Source organism: Oryctolagus cuniculus, chromosome 2, assembly GCF_051225735.1.
Source record: "Oryctolagus cuniculus isolate XC-2025 breed Fujian yellow rabbit chromosome 2, ASM5122573v1, whole genome shotgun sequence".
Classification (NCBI taxonomy): domain Eukaryota; kingdom Metazoa; phylum Chordata; class Mammalia; order Lagomorpha; family Leporidae; genus Oryctolagus; species Oryctolagus cuniculus.
The window spans coordinates 182,791,353-182,812,192 of NC_142868.1; the positions used below are offsets into that span (position 1 = coordinate 182,791,353).

General features: G+C 40.3%; 1 protein-coding gene across 9 annotated transcripts in view; it reads right to left on the reverse strand.

The window, feature by feature from the left end:
• Positions 1-20,840, reverse strand: part of NCOA1 (nuclear receptor coactivator 1) — a 262,111-nt gene that overhangs the window by 33,085 nt on the left and 208,186 nt on the right. For all 9 annotated transcript variants that reach the window (XM_089326750.1, XM_051843198.3, XM_089326752.1 and 6 more), the window contains 3 exons: positions 7,831-7,945; positions 5,595-5,763; positions 4,085-4,399 (listed from right to left, as the gene is read on the reverse strand). In XM_089326750.1, the coding sequence (XP_089182876.1) occupies positions 4,085-4,399; positions 5,595-5,763; positions 7,831-7,945 (599 nt within the window). The remainder of the gene's footprint in view (positions 1-4,084; positions 4,400-5,594; positions 5,764-7,830; positions 7,946-20,840) is intronic.

Below are 20,840 nucleotides of genomic sequence, written 5' to 3' on the forward strand. Positions count from 1 at the left end.
CTATCTGGGACTTAAACCAGTGTTCCAGAATGGGGTGTCAGTACCCCAAGCATTAGGTTAACCTGCTGTGCTACAAAGTTTCAGGCAGCGCAACCACACTAGTTTTCAGAATGTTTTTAATCTCCCTCCCCAACCTAGGGACTACTCATACTGTATAATCAAATCTAAAATGTCAAGAATATTTTTACTCCTGTGTACCATATTCCAGTCAGTGAGATATACTTAGAGCCAAGAAATCATATCTATCCTTTAATTTTTTAAATTTAAGTTGTTTTCCCATATCTAATTTTAAACTGATCTTCTTAACGTTCATTAAAAGGAAACAAACTACGTTGTAGATTCGAGTATGTCTCTTTCAGTCTCTTCTCAAGTCTTGGGCACTGTGATGAATTCTTGCTCAGTCTCCTGAGTGTTTTAGAAGAGGGAGAGTAGGGGACATGAATCCAATCACGTAAGTGCCTTATGAATACCACATTACAAACCTGATGTATTCTTTCCCGGTTATACGGGCTTGCCAGTATCTTCTGAGTCTGTGGGATGGCTTAGAACCTTGTTTATGCTGTCTTCTATCTTATACATTTTAAATTCAAAAGAAAATATTAACCTTTTATGTCATTTTTTTAAAAAGAGGCCATAGAGAGATCCTCACATTCACATTCAGGTTACTAAAACATCTAGAATTTTATTTTTCTGTATTATATGAGATAGAATCTAATTCATTACATTTATTGCATTTGTTACACAGGCAATCCTCTTCCCACCAGTTGCTACCCCTGTCCCTTATTAAGTTCCCAAATATGTCCAGGGATGGGCTATTATGCTGTAACTGGTAGAACTGTCTATCCTTATGCTAGTTCCACATTATTTAAGACTTTGTTTTAAATCTTGGTATTTGGTAACGCAAGTTTGCCTTAATTTTCCTTCAAAACTATATTGATACTACTGAAAAAAATTTAATATTAGTTGAATTTCAAGCTGAGATCTTGCTGGAATTCCACTGAACTTAATGATTAATTTTAGAATGATTGCCATCTTTGTGATAGTCTTTCAATTTAGGAATATCTTTTCTTTCAATCTTCTTTCTGGTTTTCAATTATGATTTATACTTTTCTAAGTTTTATACATTATGAATATATTTGGAAGCTATATGTTCTAATTGATTATTGCTAGTAAAAAATATTGCCATTAATTTTTGTTTCTTGTTCTTTTATCTAAAAACCTCATTGAAACTCTGTTTTAATTGTAGGTTCTCTCAGATTTTCTATATAAGTAGCTATATGAATTGAATGTAACTTTTCCCTCATGCTTGCTTTCTGTGTCTCCAAATAGATGCTATATGACTGAATTTTTAAAAATATTTTTATTTATTTGAGAGGCAGAGAGACAGAGGCAGACTGATGGACATCTTCCACCTGCTGATTTGCTCTCCAAGGCCCACAAGAGCTGGGACTGGGTGAGTTTGATGTCAGGAGAAAGGGGACAGCAATCCAGCTCTAGCACGTGGAGTCACCCTGGCTCATCACTGCTGTCTCCCAGGGTGTGCATTAGTGGAAGGCTGGACCCCAAGTGGAGCCAGGTCTTAGACCAGGCACTCTAACATGGGATGCAGGCATCCCAAGTGGCATCTTAACCCTGTACCAAATGTCCATCCCTTGACTGACATCTAAATTTTTTATATGCATATTCATTCACTTGAAATACGCATAGTGTTGTTTACCAGAATTTCAGACAAGAGTGGGTATACCATCCCCATTCACTAATCCCAAGTGTGAACAATGTCTTAATTGTATCAGGTATTGTTATGCTAACCTACACCTGTTACTCTTTCTTCCTTGATGACAAACACAATTTTGTTTAGCTGACCATCCCAAAACATGTGACTCAAGGGGTGATCCAGGAGTACTGAATCAGATCTTGTCAACAATTACTTAAGGGCATGAGTGTGACAGTTCTAGCCGGCCAGACATGCAGCACTGTCTCCCCTTGTATTTTCTTTTTCCTTTTTGTCTTTTTTTGGGGGGTGGGTGGGTGGAGTAGAGTTGGGGAGGAAGAGAGCCTCTGGGAAAAACTTGATGACATGGGAAAAGAGATACATAAGAAACAAACAATCTATTCTCTCCTGGTAGTTGGAGGTCTGCTTGCATGTGATGCTTGTAACCATGGCATGCCAGGAATTGCAGAGGAAAAAGATAAAAAGAATGGGGTCCTTTATAACACACCTGAACCTCCAAAACAACCTCACCTTGACCTGTCTCTATTGTGGATTAACTTAACATCTGAGTCAGAATATTCTCTCATTGTTTTACTATTTGGAGTTGACTGTGGCTGAAAGCACCTTAAGTGAGACTCAGACTGACTGAGACAAGCCTTGGCCAGAACAGATCTCAGAAAGCCTGTAGGTGGACACACGTGTAAAACAACTTGTGCCTGAAACACAAGTAGAGCTGAACCCACCGCCCCTCAAACTGCAAGAACTTGTGGCCCAAAACCCAGAGTAGGCCTGGATGAAGCAGCTTGTTAGGTGGCAGTTACTGTCTTCTGTGGCAGTCTGAGTTCTTGTTGTTTGCTAACATATCTGGGGATTTAAAACACAGTGAGCAGCCGGCGCCGCAGCTCACTTGGCTAATCCTCGGCCTGTGGTGCAGGCACACTGGGTTCTAGTACCGGTTGGGACGCCGGTTCTGTCCTGGTTGCTCCTCTTCCAGTCCAGCTCTCTGCTGTGGCCCAGGAAGGCAGTGGAGGATGGCCCAAGTGCTTGGGTGCCTGCACCCACATGGGAGACTGGGAGGAAGCACGAGGCTCCTGGTTTCAGATCGGTGCAGCGCTGGCTGTAGCGGCCATTAGGGGAGTGAACCAACGGAAGGAAGACCTTTCTCTCTGTCTCTCTCTCACTGTCTATAACTCTCTCTCTGGCTCTCTCTCTCACTGTCTAACTCTTCCTGGCAAAACAAACAAACAAACAAACAAAAAACAAACAAAAAAAACCCACAAACATAGTGAGCCCAAAATTCTGTGTTGCTTCAACGTGAACAACGTGAACATTTCACTCTGTTGGCTACCAAGGCCACCAGAACTCTGCATATGCCTCCCTGAGATTTAAAGAACACAAAGTGCAGCAGCAACTTTCACTGTCTACTCACTTTCTCACAATTCCCAGGCCTCAAACCATCCCCTCCACCACTCTCCTAATATGATAATACCACTAGGCGTCAGTCTCCAATTCCAAACATTAATTTCTGTCCCAGCAATCATTAATAATATTTCTTGATGCTCTACTTTATAAACTAAGTCATTTCTCTTTATTAATTTAATAATTATATGATTATTATTATTTCAATAATTTATATCCCAGAAAACAAAAATCAACTAGCTTTCAAGGTACAAGTCTGAAAGTGCTCTGTTGTGAGTCAGGAGTCTTCAACTGAATCAAAGGGTTTAGCAGACCAGGAATGCTTCTTTGAGGGCTTCATGAGGCTGTGGGAGTTCACTTGACACCTTTAATATAGTATTGGGGTTTTCTAGTCCCCAAAAGACAAATATCATATGTTTTCTCTGATATGTGGTAGTTAATATAGAATACAAAACACTGTATAGGAATGAAAGGGCCATTCTGTGACCTGACTGTTCTCAGCCCTTGTCTATACGTCTGAGGAACTGCCTTCTTCCTGCTTGTTACTTGTGGAATATTGTGCTTAGTGGTGTATTAAGCCTGTGATTACAGAGTGGATTGAAATTATGGTTTTGCAAGAATTAAAGAGAAGAAAAGAAGGAAGCAGGGGGATGGAGGGAGGGAGGGAGGGGTAAAGGGAAATCTTGTTGTCTTCTTGGAATTGTACCTATGAAATACACAAAATTTGTTCTCTTTATACTAATAAATTTTTTTTAAAAAAAACCTGAAGAAAAAAAAAGGGAAAATTTAAGGCTCTATGTACAGAGCAGAGTACCCTGATGGATCCCAAAGTTTTATTTTTATATCTTTATTGAAGTGAATATAATTGCAAATAAATTATGTATAAAGGAGAAATAAAAGAAAAATGTGCTACATACCTTAGAAAAGTCTCAACTGCTAAACAAGAGCACTCACCTGCTGCTGCCCCTGTAACCTCTGTTGCAGCTGAAGTCGAAGTTGGTTAGGTGCAGCCGGAGGTCGGCTGAGAGTCTGCCTGGGCTGCATGCCCATGCCGGCAGAAAACGCCCCTCGTGGAGGTGTCACCTGGACAGGCACAGTCCCCAGCGAAGGCTTCTGCCTGACCATGCCTTGGAAAGGGCTCGGGAGACTGGCGGTCGGGGAAGGAGAGGAGTACGGCTGGGAATAAAGGTTGGGTCTCTCTTCCATCATCAAAGGTGCTGCTGCTTGTTGAGGTGGAAATCTGTCGGATAACACGTCTAAGCCACCGCCCTGTCGGAACAGAAGACAGGACATTGCACAAGTAAATTTCTGTCAATAAATGACATGCTTCTTTATATAATTTTAGATCTGAGATTGGTTAGCTCTTAGAAATGGTCATATTTTCATTCTGAATTTGTACTCTCCAGAAGTTTGCTACTTAAAGGAATCATTTATGAAAGGTGCTTTTGAAATGGAAAAACAGATTGAACGAAATACTTAAAATCTCAGTAAAACATGAAGATATGGTTGAAATAAAATCAAATCAATGAAATGATTAAAAGGCTTGAAAAGAACTTTATCATAAAGTTTAAGAACCAATAAACTTTACATTTAATGGGTTCCCATAAGAAGCAGATTCCTAAAGGAGGAACTGATTAGGTATTTTTATATCTCAAACACAGAATTCATGCTTTTACCTTATTTGAAAAAAATCCATGGCTGATGTAAAAGAAGCCTTTCAAACATTTTGACTATTACTATCAGATGCACAATTTAAATGGTGATGTTAGGTGTATATGCGACTGAAAGGAGTTTCATGAAACCTAACTTCCTCTGTTTATTAGCTACGCACTGGGACATTTTGTATTTCACACTCATCTAATCCCATTTGGAAAATGTTGATCATGATGCACTAATTAGAATTTATCACCTTACAGTTTGAAAAATGCCAACCTGGAAGCTGAAATATCATGGAATATATAGGTTGAAGAATGAATTAAATCTTTAAATAAAAAGTGATGATATAAATCTGGGTTCTGTTCTAGATAGACCTTATCAGATTGTACCCCATAGTGAAAAGCTAGGACTTTAACTATTTCTAATTATTGTAATACCTTTTACTTAAAAGACCTAATTACTTAACTACTATGCATTTTTAAACTTTCACAAGGAGTAAATTATAAAACAGTTAGCTAAAGCACAGTGAAAACAATATGGAAAAATCTCATTTAAAAACACTTTTCTAGTTCCTCAATGCTATACCATTTAAATAATGGTTCCTTTAAAAGCACCTGGCTCCTGGCTCCTGGCTCCTGCCATCGGATCAGCGCGGTGCGCCGGCCGCAGCGCGCTGGCCGCGGCGGCCATTGGAGGGTGAACCAACGGCAAAGGAAGACCTTTCTCTCTGTCTCTCTCTCTCACTGTCCACTCTGCCTGTCAAAAAAAAAAAAAAAAAAAAAAAAAAAAAGGTTCCTTTAATAAATACCTGAACAAGTTTGTCAATTCCCAGAGCTCTGTCTAGTTCAGCCAGCTCAGTTTCATCTTTGCCACTGAGAAAGGATACCAGTTGTTCAAGAAGAGCCTTCTCATCATTTCTTCCTTCTACTGTTGTTGGTGGACAGAGAAGTTCATCTAATTGTGAACTAATACACTGGCTATAGGAACAAAAAAAAAGTTTCAGACTGACAGCAAATTGTTTTTCACTCTAAAGAAAGCAAATAAATACACACACCTATATATATATGATCACGCACGCAAAGCTACTTAAAAAAATGGAAATGGAATTAAAAGGCAAGTTTATGATGACTTGCTCAAAAATTTTGAAATCCTGGGACTAGCGCTGTGGCTAGTAGGCTAAGCGTCTGCCTGCGGCACCAGAATCCTGTATGCGCACCGTTTTGTGTTTTGGCTGCTCCTCTTCCAACCCAGCTCTCTGCTTATGGCCTGGGATAGCAGTAGAAGATGGCCCAAGTGCTTGGGGTCCTGCACTGGCGTGGGAGGCCCAGAAGAAGCTCCTGGCTTTGCATAGACCCAACTCTGGCTGTTGCGGTCATTTGGGGAGTGAAACAGCAGATGGAAAACCTTTCCCTCTGTACCTTTCTCGCTCTCTGTTAACTCTGCCTCTCGAATAAATAAAATCTTTGAAAAAATTTTGAAATCCACACATATTGAACAGTTCTCAAAAAATTCATGAAAAAATTATGCATAGATTTCAAAAATTTTTTGCACCAAAATAAACATCTTTTAATTCCATTTTCTACAACTTACTGACATGCCCTCATATGCATATATCTGTGCATATCTGGTTCTAGAAAATTCTCTGTGGGATGCTTGACAATCAATTCTACTGTAACACAATGTCCTATGCCTAAGGTTTAGAAATTAAATAAAAATTTGGTATATAGTTTGAATACATTTTTCATTCTTCTGTTAATGACTGAACTTGTTTTCATATTCTTCATATTGACTTAGAAAACAGCTTGTTACCCAAATGCAGTTAAAAAAAAAAGGGGGGGGGAAGAAATTTTAATAAAAATAAAATCCCCTCCCCCCAAAAAACCTATTTATAATGAATTTATTCTATGGATGCCATTAATTGATAATTTAACCATAAGCAAAAAAGTACATATTATATTATTTAACTTTCAAAGATGAACAAACCATATTGATAAGATGACGTGACTACCACATATAAATGAAATCAAACTGGAAAAATGAAATATGCTAAGCTTTAAGCAACAAACTGTTCATTGACTACATGTAGAAAATAGTCTAATCCAAACTTATACCAAGTGACGCATGAAACTTGAAATATACAGAAAGTTAATCCAAACACTAATATGGAAATATAACTAAACGGATACTTCTGGGAAGGTAAATGGTTACAGAGTTCACATTAAGGCTCTGAACAACACTCTACGCTATCTACGCATCCCTTGGTTGTGAGATGCACTCTGTGTTAAGGAGTAAGCTGCCCGTGTGGATGAAGAAATTAAATTCTGGGGTGAGAGTCTGGCCAAGCAGTTAAGCTGCTGCTGGGTTGCTGCCTGCAACCCATATTGCAGTGCCTGGGTTTAAATCCCAGCCCCTGCTAACATGCACCCTGGGAGACAGCAGGTGATGCTTCAAGTAGTAGGGTTCCTGCTACCCATCTGGGAGAACCAATCTGAGTTCCCAGCTCCTAGTTTCATTATGGCCCAGTGCTGCCGTTGTGAACATTTGGGGAGTGAACCAACACATGCTTTGTATTTACCTTTCACATAAATACATGCACATAAATAAATCCTAACCAAGAGGGGATACTGAGTAGATGGAAATACTTCCTTCCTGATACTTTTTTGCTCCAAATAAAATGCTACAGCAAATAATTATATAACTAAAAGGTGAAGAGCAACATAATCGTTGTATTGAGGCCAACTCATCCACAGGCCCAAAAATATTATGGTAATTAGTCAAAGCAAAGTAACATGAAATACAAAACAACAGCTGTATACTGCTATCAGTCTCTTGGTGATTACAACGTTCACTAACCTTGTGGTTATGCAGTAAACATCTGTTTAACTCAATGTCCTCCTTCACCCCTCTTTTTTTCTCATTAAACATTTATTTCAATTGATATCTCATAAGATACCAATGCAGACTGGAATCCAGTTTGGGAAAAGTAGATCTTTGTTTAGAAGTTGGCATCTGATGCCTTCTAAAATATAAAAGGTATTACTTACTCTTCTGGCTTATTCTGATTTACGGCCACTGTATTGTTTGCCCATGGAATCTGATCGCCTGTTCCTGGCTGTCCAAATTGGTTATCAATTGCTTCCAACTCCAGCTCAGGTAACCCTGATTGAAGAAAAAAAGTCATCATCACAGTGAAAAGTGACAGTATTTTTCAGAAGCAACATATTGTACAGTAATATAAAACATTGCTTCAACTATACAAAGTTCACTTATCTGGAAACTTAACTATGCAGAATGTGGCCATTTAATAAAATGCATATGAGAATATGAGAAAAGGTTTCTGAACCAAAGACTATCTGATGTTAAAAATCTGCACATATGGCCGGCGCCGAGGCTCACTAGGCTAATCCTCTGCCTGTGGCACCGGCACCCCGGGTTCTAGTCCCAGTCGGGGCGCCGGATTCTGTCCCGGTTGCTCCTCTTCCAGTCCAGCTCTCTGCTGTGGCCCAGGAAGGCAGTGGAGGATGGCCCAAATGCTTGGGCCCTGCACCCGCATGGGAGACCAGGAGAAGCACCTGGCTTCTGGCTTCGGATCGGTGCAGCGTGCTGGCCGTAGCAGCCATCTGGGGAGTGAACCAACGGAATGAAGATCTTTCTCTCTGTCTCTCTCTCTCACTGTCTAACTCTGTCAAAAAAATAAAAAAAAAAATCTGCACATAGGTTGAAGCTATCATAAGACAATCACTCAGGACTTTGTCAGAAATTACTTATTTTAAAGGTAAATGTAAGAATTTTAGTCCATTGCTTTTTAAGTCTATAGCACACTAGAATATGCAAGAACTAAGAACAATGTCATGACCATGAAACGAGAGCTGCAAGCAAAAGATAATAAAATATACCCATGAAAGGCAGACTAGTCTGAGACCAAATGGACAAGGCCATATAGGTGTGAATCTGAAAATATTTCTGTACAGTAACAGCCTATGTTTATAATGATGACTCATGAAAAAAGGAGTTGGAGATATATTTGAGGAAAATAGCATATATGCACTTTAAAAAGTTCTTCTGTAGGAAGTTCTTGTGAAATATTTATGATTATCTTTGTATTATCTATACTAAGAAAATATTACAAATAATCTAAATCCCAGAAATTTAGGGAATCTATCATGAATCATGGTACAGAATTGATAACGTACTATTACATAGAAAAGAAAAAAGGCATATTTCAAGACATTACATTCAGGATGATTCTATTTTTATAGCTGTTTCATATACAAGAGTATTAAGAAAAATATCTTAGTTCATTTTGGGTAGGGAGACTACAGATGTTTGTGGCATTCTGTATTGCAGCTCTAGCAAGCTAACACAATTTTCAAACTAAAAGAACTTTGGAGGCATTTTAAAACAAAACTTATTTGGATAAAATTCCTCATTTTAATGAATGAAGAATAGGTTGCTTTAAAGAGATCTGAAACAAGTTAGGCCCAACTTCTATGTGCAATATGCACAATATTTAGTAAAAATAAAAAATAGCAGTCTACACATAAATACTTTTAAATCATATAATTACAACTTCTAGTTAAATTGGACTCCATCATGACAAATGATAGAGAAATCAAATTCTGTAGGATCCTGAAAAATGCAACAAACAACTAAATTACAAAACAAAAAATATGACAATGGGAAAACAATCACTTAATTCTTATCATCATTTAAATCAGAAAGTTGGTCAGATAAGGTTATCTGAAGCTGTCTTATGCTACGTTCCACACATTAATTCCTCAGTTCTAGTCCCCTTAAGAAATTTAACCTGAGACAAAGTTAATTATATTAAACAGTCTAAGAAAATGTATAATGCTGTCTACTGTCCATATCAAGTATTATACGATGGTATCTGACTTGGTAATAGAACACACTATCTCATTTTACTTGTTTAGTGGATAAAATATTAAGAAGTTAGATAACATATTTTCAAAAGATTCATATGCTGAATTGGTGACTAAGTAAACACAAATAAATAAATAAAACAATAAACAAGTCAAATTTTGATTCAATTAAGTTTTGCTTGCATACAATGGATGAGTATTACAAGTCCCTCCCCCATCCCTTAGTCACTCCAATCGTTTGGGACTTCCTTTAGAAACTGCCTCATATAAAAATTGAGGGTTTTTGGGACTATTTTAGGAAAAACACTTTTTTTTCTCTTTGCCCAGAAATAAACCTATTTTGGTCATATTTATATCCTTATTACAAACATGACTTAATATGAGAGGTATTCAAAAAGTTTTGTGGAAAATGCATATAATGTAAAAACTATATATGGATTTCAAAACTTTTTGTACAAAAATATATCTTTTAATTTCATTTTCTACAAACTTTTTGAAGTCCTTGTTTACACACATGGGTAATCCAAGAGTGGCACAGTCCTTCTTGTTGGAGGCTGGTGGCTGCGGGGCGGCGGGGCAGGGTGGGGGAGAGTGTTGGAAACAATACCACAGGGATCAAGCTATTAACATTTGCTATCATCTTTACAAAGGGCTCAGCATCAAACTTTCTCCAGTTAGAATCTGGTTGAAAGGGAAACTTTATACCACACTGAGCACAGCAAAAGCCTTATATATTAAATATTTTTAAAATTTCTGTATATAAAGTAGAGGGCATTGTCTTCAACGTGAGGGGGGCCTGTTGCACACTCTATTCTTCTAACAATTGATTCAGTATGCACTGATTCTGATGTTCACAGTTAATCTTCTTCAGCTGTTGCTGAGGAAGTTTCTGGTTTGGTTTGTGTTACATTTGGCAGTAACTGGGCAAAGCAGTTAGTGTCCAATATTTTAAAATATGATGTGGAACAAAGGATTAATTTTTCTAACATATAAATCAGTGAGGAAAAACACATAACCTAATAGATAAATGGTAAGAGAAGGTGAACAGGTTACATAAAAGCATTGAGAATGATTAGTTTAATTTATGATAAGAGAAATGTAGATTAAAACTACACCAAGATACTTTAAAGATAAAATCAACAGAAAAAGAAAAGTAATTCAATATATTTAGGCAAGGATATGCAGAAACAGATACATTGTTGGTTAGAGTATAAACTGATATAATCTCTGAGAAGGCCATTTGGCAGTATCTATTCTTTGATCTAGAAATTCTATGAAATATTTAAACTTCTGATATACTCTCATATGTGGAAAATTATCTCTACATAAGCCTATTCATTACAGTTTTGTAATAACAAAAAAATGCCTACCATTCGGCAACTGGTTAAGTAAAATTCTGGGAGAAACATTAAAAAGTTATAAAAGTAAAAACAATAGAATGAAGAATCCCTTTATGAACTTAAGTAAAATGGCATCCAAGAAACGTCAGTGAAGAAAGGATCAAGGAGGGAGGTCCGTGTGCACACAGAGCTTCTGGAGGCACAGGAGAACACCGCTTTTGGAAGGAGCTTTTCATTCTCTCTGTGATTTGGTATCTTTTGTGAATGTTGCAGTATGCTTGCTGTCTTAACTACTTCAAAAATAACTAAGAAAAAAAACACCCCCTCCACTAATACGACTTCAAAAACAGGGAAATTAAAACAGGTCTTTCCCTGTGTGTATTGGGCCAGTGCTTGAGATGCCTGTATCCTCAATCAGAGAGCCTGGGGTCGAGTTCTGGCTCTGCTTCCAATCTGGTTTCCTGCTATGTACGTGTTGGGAGGCAGCAGATGTGGAACCAAATCCCTGCCACCAATGTTGGAGAGCAGCGTGGAGCTCCTAGCTCCTGGCTTTGGCCTGGACCAGGGCCAGCTGTCACAGGCATTTACAGGGAACCAGCATATGGAAGATCTCTGTCTCTCTGCCTTTCAGTAAAACAAAACAAAACAAAACAAAACAAAACAAAAAGCAGACCTTTTTAAGTACTGAAACTCATTGTTTTTATAGTTATACAGTCTTTTTAACTTACTACAAATTATTAAGATTCAACAGCTGGCCATCCCAGAATGTGTATGTCCACAGAACTTAAAGATAGCTAGCTGCAAAGGTCATTCATTAGTCCAGAGACATTGGTACTACTCAGTATTTTTGGAATTCTTCAGGACCTATCTTCACTGGTCTACATGCTCTTCAAGAAAATCAGTCTCCTCACAGGTACACTTATTCTAGTTTTGATTTAGAAAAAAACAGTGTTACACTACTTGGATCAATAATTCTAGTTTCAAATAACTCTGGAAATTTCCAAAAGTCAAATTCACCATAAAAGAAGAGGAATTTGGAGACAGCCAAAAGGGCAGGGAGAGGCTCTGGAGGCCCTTCCGAAGAGGCTGCGCAGTCGGATGCACAGCACCTGTGGAAAGGGGTATGTGCTGAAAAGCAGTGCTTCTCTGGAGTGCTCTGACAGTACAGCTCTGACAAAATTATTTAGTCACTTGCTCAGACTGCATGAGTGTGTGTGTACGTATAAATAGCAAGTTCTGAAACCAGGCAAACCAAGATTGAAATATGGTTCAGGGCATATCAACTGTATAGCTCCAGGCAAGTTTCTCTCTCTCTTTCTCTCTCTCTCTCTCTCTCTCTCTGTATGTGTGTGCTTGTGTGTGTTCCTGTTTATTCTCTGGGCCTTAGTTTTCTAAAAAGAACCAAGGTAGCCAAGTTTTCACCTATATTTTATTCCCCTCCCAAAGATATCACTGAAATAACAAAAGAAATAAAAAGAGAAAAACAAACCCAGAGCTGAAGGAACTATTATGGTAGCACACAAAAAGAATAAAGAATTTCTTGGGGCAGGCATTGTGGTGCAGCAGGTAAAGCTGCCACCCACCATGCAAGCATCCCATATGGGCACCAGTTTAAGTGCTGGCTCACCACTTCCGACCCAGCTCCCTGCTGATGGACTGCGAAAAGCAGTGGAAGAGGGCCCAAGTGTTAGGGTCCCTGCCACCCACCTGGGAGACTCACTTGAAGCTCCTGGCTTCGGCCTGGCTCAGTCCTGGCTATTGTGGCCATCTGGGGCGTGAGCCAGAGGAAGGAAGAGATCTCTCTCTCTCTCTGTAACTCTTTCAAATAAATAAATAAACCTTTAGAAAAAACAAAGTTCATGGAAATATGTATTATCTTTAAAAAAATTTCTCAAAGATAATATCCATGAAAATATTAACTGATGGTGAAACTTCAACTACAGCAAAACAGCTTTCAGCAGAGAGAGGATTTTCTAAGAAGGGTTTTCACAGAAGAAAATCAGAGCAACTGCGAGCTCACTGGTCATCTGAGCGAGTACAGGAACAGGCCAAGGGCGAGCGCTGGGATGATTAAAGGATGACTGAACAGCTGCCACCAGGCTCTGCTTGCGTGCAGCTGACCTGGCATTGGCCCCTGGTGTATTAAAATGGTGAGGAGATGACTCAAGGTGGGAGCTCTGCCCAGGGAATCTCCCAACATGGGTGCTATGGCTGCCACAAGGGATTTCCCCACCAGCAAGTTCCATTCCTTCTCAACAACAGAGACAAAGGCTGTGTATAATTAGAACTCGCATTCAGTGCTGGGTAAAAGGCCTCTATTTTAAAGAAACATTCTAGCTACCAACATGCTTCCCATTCAATATATGGAGACCCAGCAAAATTCAAACATTCAAGAAAAGCCAACAGCAGGAGAAATCATAAATTTAAAAAATTTAACAAAGAAAAGAACTTTTTTTTTTTTTTTTTTGACAGGCAGAGTGGACAGTGAGAGAGAGAGACAGAGAGAAAGGTCTTCCTTTGCCGTTGTTTCACCCTCCAATGGCCGCCGCGGCCAGCGCGCTGCAGCCGGCGCACCGCGCTGATCCGATGGCAGGAGCCAGGAGCCAGGTGCTTTTCCTGGTCTCCCATGGGGTGCAGGGCCCAAGCACCTGGGCCATCCTCCACTGCACTCCCGGGCCACAGCAGAGGGCTGGCCTGGAAAAGGGGCAACCGGGACAGAATCCGGCGCCCCGACCGGGACTAGAACCCGGTGTGCCGGCGCCGCTAGGCGGAGGATTAGCCTAGTGAGCCGCGGCGCCGGCCCAAAGAAAAGAACTTTGAAGAAAAAAGTATTAGCACAGAAAATGGATAAATTCTATAAACATAATAAACATAATCACACAGAATAAAACCTATTACAACCTTAAAAAGTAATAGATTCCCAAGGGAAAAAAATTCTAGAAATCAGCATGGCAGCCATGACGAAAATGACTCAATAGTCTGAAGAGCAGAACAGGTATATTGAAGATTCAGTTTTGATCTGGAAAACTGAGCCCGTAGATTCTCTCAGAATTCAGTGCAAAACAGCAAGGGGGAAAAAGTACAAGAGAAAAGAAAAGTAGCATGAAGGACAGAGCCTAGGGTGGCAAAGTATGATGTGACTGAATTATCCTACAGGATACATCTGCACTTGGCACATCAGGTCGAGATTGAAGACTACAGTAAAGAGGCTTGATTTTTCTAGGTGGGCAGGAGTTAAGCCACAGGCCAGTCAATTATAGATTCTGGTTCTAGTAATAGGTACTACTAACTCATGTCTCTTGGATTCTTCCTGTCCATATCTAAACACTGTAGACTGACTGACTACATCTAAAGTCCTCTCAACCCATCTCGGTATCTTCCCCTCTGTGTTTCTTCCCCTTTGCAAACTTAGCAGAACAAAGTGGAACAGCCTGGCCTATTTACATCTTTTCCTATATGGAACTGTATCAGGAGGATAAACCTACAGAGGGACACAGAGTCAAAAAGAGCCATTTGCCTCAATACAGACTCTACAGAGACAACACCACAATGCCACAGACTTATAGAACTAGAAAATGCATTTCATAGCTTTAATTACTACTTTTATCAAATTAACATATGTGATTAACAAATACAGAACCAAAAGGCCCAGAATGTCTCAACATTTCTGATCCTTTCAAAAGAGGCAACCATTCACAACTCTTGTACTTACTTTCTTTGCCATTTCCTACTTATTTCTCCATATGCATATGCTACTACTTTTTGATATCCCAATTTTGATAGGTGAAATCTGGTCCCTCCACACCTACCTCTCTCTTACTACCTACTTGGCTCCCAATTTCCTAAGAGAGATCACAGTTTTACATAACCTCAGCAGTTAACATTTGGAATCTTATGGCTATGCACTCACTGCTAGATCGAATTATACCCTATGTTCAAACTCCCTTTCTTAAACCATATTTTCTTTCTCCTGGAGTTAACAATTATAGTTTGATTTTTTTCACTTATCTGCTTTTCTATGGAAATTTTAAAAATAGTCCATTATTTGATATACATTTATCAATATTTTCTACAAACTCAACATCAATTTCCTTTTTCACCTGGAGACCTCCATTCCAAAACTCAGGCCCCGGCGATGGCCCTATGCACTGGCTGCTCTCTAGCCTCGCTGACGAGCGGTCATTGCTGGACTCCCTGTCACACCTTTTGCTTCCTCACGATCTTGCTCTCTTTCCTTGTTTTTGGTGTTCCTGTCACCTGAGGTACATCTTTCAGGACCCTGGACACCATGCAAATATTTGAGTCCTTGGATATCTGAAAATGTGTGGTTTGTTTTTTAAGATTTTATTTTTTATTTGAGGGGCAGAGTTACAGAGAGAAGGAGAGACAGGGGAGAAGAGTCTCCCATACTCTGGTTCACTCCCCAAATGGCCACAACAGCCAGAGCTGGGCTGAACTGAAGCCAGGAGCTTCTTCTGGGTCTCCCATATGGGAGCAGAGGCCCAAGCGCTTGGGCCATCTTCTACTGCTTTCCCAGGCCATAAACAGCGAGCTGGATTGGAAGTAGAGCAACCGGGACACGAACCAGTGCCCATATAGGATGCTAGTGCTGCAGGCAGAAGTTTAGCTTACTATGTCATGGCACTGGCCCCCTGAAAATGTTTTTTATTCTACCCTCACAACTATTAGAAATGTAGATAATTATCGGTTGGAAATTATTCTAACCTCAGATGTTTCTAAAATGAGTTTCACTAATGTTTAAGTTATACACAAAAAAGTACCCATTTTAAGTATATGGTTTGGGGCTGGCACTGTGGCAAAGTGGGTTAAAGCCTTGGCCTGAAGTGCCGGCATCCCATATGGGCGCCGGTTCTAGTCCCAGCTGCTCCTCTTCCAATCCAGCTCTCTGCTGTGGCCTGGGAAAGCAGTAGAAGATGACCCAAGTCCTTGGGCCTCTGCATCCACGTGAGACCCAGTAGAAGCTCCTTGAATCTGCACAGCTCCGGCCGTTGCGGCCATCTGGGAAGTGAACCAGCAGATGGAAGACCTCTCTCTCTGTCTCTATCTCTCTCTATAACTCTGTCTTTCAAATAAACAATAAAATAAACCTTAAAAAAAGTGTATGGTTCGACAAATTTTGACAAGGTATAAACTCATAACTCTCTACCTTAATCAAGAAAACAGAAAATTTCTATCATGTCTTATGTCCCCTCATATTCCTTGGCTTTCAATCTTTCCTACCTCATCCCACTCCTGGCAACCAATTACCAGATTTCTATTCCTAAGGTATAGAAACTTTTAGCTTGGAACTTAAAAAACAAAACAAAACAAAACAAAACAAAACAAAAAAAACACTAAACAAAAAAGCCTTATCTGGATATTTCCCCTCAGCATCTTTTAAAGAGTACTTCATGCATATTCTATAGTTCCTTCCTCTACATTTCTGAGCAGGATTGCATTTTACAAATACATCATTCACTGCTGACGGACATTTAGGTTGCTCCAGTTTGGGACTATTATGAATAAAGTTGTATGAACATTATGTGGGTCTTTTTATGGATATACACTTTTTCTTTTGGTTTAATAGCAAAGAGCTGAATTGCTGGGTTACATGGTAAACAAATGTTTTCTTATTATTGCTTTAAAAATTCTTTGGGCCGGCGCCGTGGCTCACTAGGCTAATCCTCCGCCTTGCGGCGCCGGCACACCCGGTTCTAGTCCCAGTCGGGGCGCTGGATTCTGTCCCGGTTGTTCCTCTTCCAGGCCAGCTCTCTGCTGTGGCCCGGGAGTGCAGTGGAGGATGGCCCAAGTCCTTGGGCCCTGCACCCCATGGGAGACCAGGATAAGTACCTGGCTCCTGCCATCGGATCAGCGCGGTGCGCCGGCCGCAGCATGCCGGCCGTGGCGTTCATTGGAGGGTGAACCAACGGCAAAGGAAGACCTTTCTCTGTCTCTCTCTCTCACTGTCCACTCTGCCAGCTCTTTATCAGATATGTAGTTTGCAAATACAAATTAAGAAATATTTACTTTGCTTCTGATTTCTGGAAGTGATTATAGAGAATATAATTTCCTTCTTAAAAGTTTGTAGACCTTGGGTCTAGACTAGTGATTTCTGTCTTGAAGAATATTATCAATCTAGTTCCTTGAAAATGGTGGTTTTTACAGAACAGAAGGTTTAACTTTTAATGAAATCCAGTGTATCAATTATTTTTTCATAGTTAGTACTTTTTATGTCCTATCAGAGTTTTGTGCCTATTTCAATAACAAGTATTTTTTCTTAGATTTTGGTTGAAAATTTTATGGTTTTAACTTCCAGATGTTACATTATTGTTTGTTGAAAACACTATCGTCTCTATTGAATGACCTTAGTGTTTGTGTTAAAAGTCGATTCATCATGTAAGTGTGGACCTATTTCTATATTCTCTATTCTGCTGCATTAATCCGTATGCCCATCTTTATTCCCAAACCACAGTCTTGCTGATACAGCTTTATAGAATAACTGAAATCAGGTAATAGAAATATTCAAGTTTTTTTTTTAAAGTGCAAGTCAGGACCTTTGCATTCTCAGATAAACTGGAGAGGACGCTGCCAGTCTCTACTAAAATGCCTGGTAGGGGTGGACCTTGTGGCAAAGTAGGTTAAGCCACAGCATGGGATACCCACTTCCCACACAGGAGTGCTTAGTTCTAGTTCCTGTTATTCTATTCCAGACTCAGCTTCCTGTTAACGTACATTCTAGAAGGTAGCAGCTGATGGTTCAAGTAATTGAAAACCTGCCACCTTTGTGGTGTGGGAGACCTGGATGGATTTCTAGGCTCCTGGATACAGGATATACTACCTGTCCCAGCCCCAGCTGTTGCACACATTTGGGGAGTGAACCAACAACCGGTTCTCTCTCAGTTGCTCTACCTTTCAAAAACAACAAACAAACAAACATTTGAAATGCACGCAGGGACTTCAAGGGGAATTCCAAGTCCATGTGAAGCGTCCTTTCACATAGTGTCTTTTCATATGGCCATCCTTACTCTCTCTCGAAGCCGTGTAGTTTTCGGTGTAGGTTGCTGCACAGACTAGTCTAACATTTACATCTTAATTTTTTGTGTAAATTGACTTTTTATATCATTACCCAATTGTATGTGGCTAGTTAGTTATATAGAAGTAAAACTGATTTTAATATATTTCGGCATGGATTGTGTGACCATGCTAAAAGCTTTCCCCCAATTCTTAGGATTTATCATATATAAGATCATGACCTTTATTGAATATTTTCTTTTTTTTTTTTTTAATTTTTTGACAGGCAGAGCGGACAGTGAGAGAGAGAGACAGAGACAAAGGTCTTCCTTTGCCATTGGTTCACCCTCCAATGGCCGACGCAGCCAGCGCACCGCGCTGATCTAATGGCAGGAGCCAGGTGCTTCTCCTGGTCTCCCATGGGGTGCAGGGCCCAAGGACTTGGGCCATCCTCCACTGCACTCCCTGGCCACAGCAGAGAGCTGGCCTGGAAGAGGGGCAATCGGGACAGAATCCGGCGCCCCGACCGGGACTAGAACCCGGTGTGCCGGGGCCGCAAGGCGGAGGATTAGCCTAGTGAGCCACGGCGCGGGCTTCTCATTATATATTTTCACTGCATATTCTTTTTTGGTTTGTTTCTTTTACTATCTTTCAAGTTGCAGACTTTTCCCTAAAAGGTTTTTTATACATTAAACTTATTTAAAAGTTTTTGATGTAACATTTAAAATTCACATTATAATCAAATGTTTAACAGTACTGCTTAATAAAAAGTAAATAAGGGGCCAGTGCCGTGGCTCACTTGGTTAATCCTCCGCCTGCGGCGCCAGCATCCCATATAGGTGCCAGGTTCTAGTCCCGGTTGCTCCTCTTCCAGTCCAGCTCTCTGCTGTGGCCCGGGAAGGCAGTGGAGGATGGCCCAGGTGCTTGGGCCCCTAAACCCACATGGGAGACCAGAAGGAAGCACCTGGCTCCTGGCTTCGGATTGGCGCAGTGCGCCAGCCGTAGTGGCCATTTGGGGAGTGAACCAACGGAAGGAAAACCTTTCTCTCTGTCTCTCTCTCACTGTCTATAACTCTTCCTGTCAAAAAAATACTTTAAAAATAAATAAATAAATAAAAAGAGCTTTTTAAAAGAAGCAAATAAAACCTGTAGTCCAGCAGGAAAATAGGCAAGGGCTGTAAAGAATAATCAGATAAAAAATGTTCAACTTCACTCAAATAAATTTTAAAATAGTCAACAAGTCATTAAAACTATAGAAGCATATAATTCCTACCAAATTGTTCAGCAAAGATTTAAAACAAAGTTTGACAAAATACTGTATCTGCAGTACAACTGATACCCACAGGCATGCCTTCCCTTCCCTCTCCCTTTCCTTCCCGTCTTCCCTCCTTCCTTCCTTTCTCTCCTTCCCCGCCTTCCCTCCCTCCCTTCCCTTCCTTTCTCTCTTAATTTTAGGTCCCACATATAAGGGAGAACATCTGGTGTTCGTGTTTCCATGTTCCAATCTTCATGGGCGTGTCTGTTCAGCCAACGTGCCTGAGACACGGACTGGGAGGATGCAGTGCGAGGCTTGTCTCTTCCGGTAGCCACCAGTATTGGGATGATGAGATGACAAGAGGGCTTTGCACTGCAGGGACCATCGCTCACACATTCCTATGCAGACATCTTTCTGGCCACTCACTGTCTCCTGAGAAAACTCCCCCAGTCTCCCAAATTAGATGGGGAAGGGGACAAAGATGCCAAACATCAAAATGCAGATGTCCATTCCACCTCTGCAGTTTTGCACCTTACTGCTTCCCCCACTGTGACTGACAGTCCCAAGTCTGGAGTCTCTCAGTCTCAATTACAAGAAAAACCTGAAGTCATTTCATCTGATTCTCACTGTGGAGACAGAGAGAGCAAGGCCCAGCACACTCATTGCCGTGGGATAACATGGTTAGTGAGTGGACAGTGTGGGCTTGAATCATGCCTCCCGATTTCTCCCTTGGAGCTCTGCTCAGCTCAAACACTGCTTACAGACGTCAACAGTGCTGACGCAGGATTCCTCCGTGCAGCTGCCTGAAAAGTCCTAGCAAACTTTCAGGAACTGGGTCAGGACAGCTAAAAGCTCCACTCAGACTGAAATAAATTAAGTCCACATCTGATTGCACCAGAAAAACGACCGGGCTGAAGTCAGGAATCCAGATACACTGTGAAACTGAGCTGGTCAGTTTCCTTTCGTTTCAAAGTCACACAACAGAATTATCACCAATAGTTTGTGTCACTTCAAAATTTGAGGGGTGAAATATCTTCATGAATTTGAAGAATTACGCTATCAAACTGCCTCCTAATTAGAAGAATACTAACCTGGGTTAGAACAATAGTGACATATTTTGACACAATGCTCCTAAGTAAGACTTCATGGAAAACTCCTTCTGTCAGGTAACATGTATTGCCCTCGGAAAGGAATTCCATTATCAAGAAAGTCAAAGAAATCTATGCTGGTTTCTTCAATTCAGGACTTCTCATCACCTCTTAGGCATTGTGAAACTTCAAAGGGGGGGTACCGGACGTGCGGTGTTTGCCCAGTGTGTTCTCACACAGAACCCTTTCTATTTTCCAACTCAGACTAGTGTTCAGAAAATAAAATCTGACACAACACTGTATTTAAAGTTCTCTATGGGACATTTCAGATAAGAACACAAAATTGCTCTCCTTCACTTCAACTGCTCACCTTGACATTAACAACAAAAGGGTGGAGATTATGCTACAACTCAAGATTTACACAATGAGTAAACAACTACTTAGTTTGTTTTAAGGTGGCATTGCTGAAAACATATT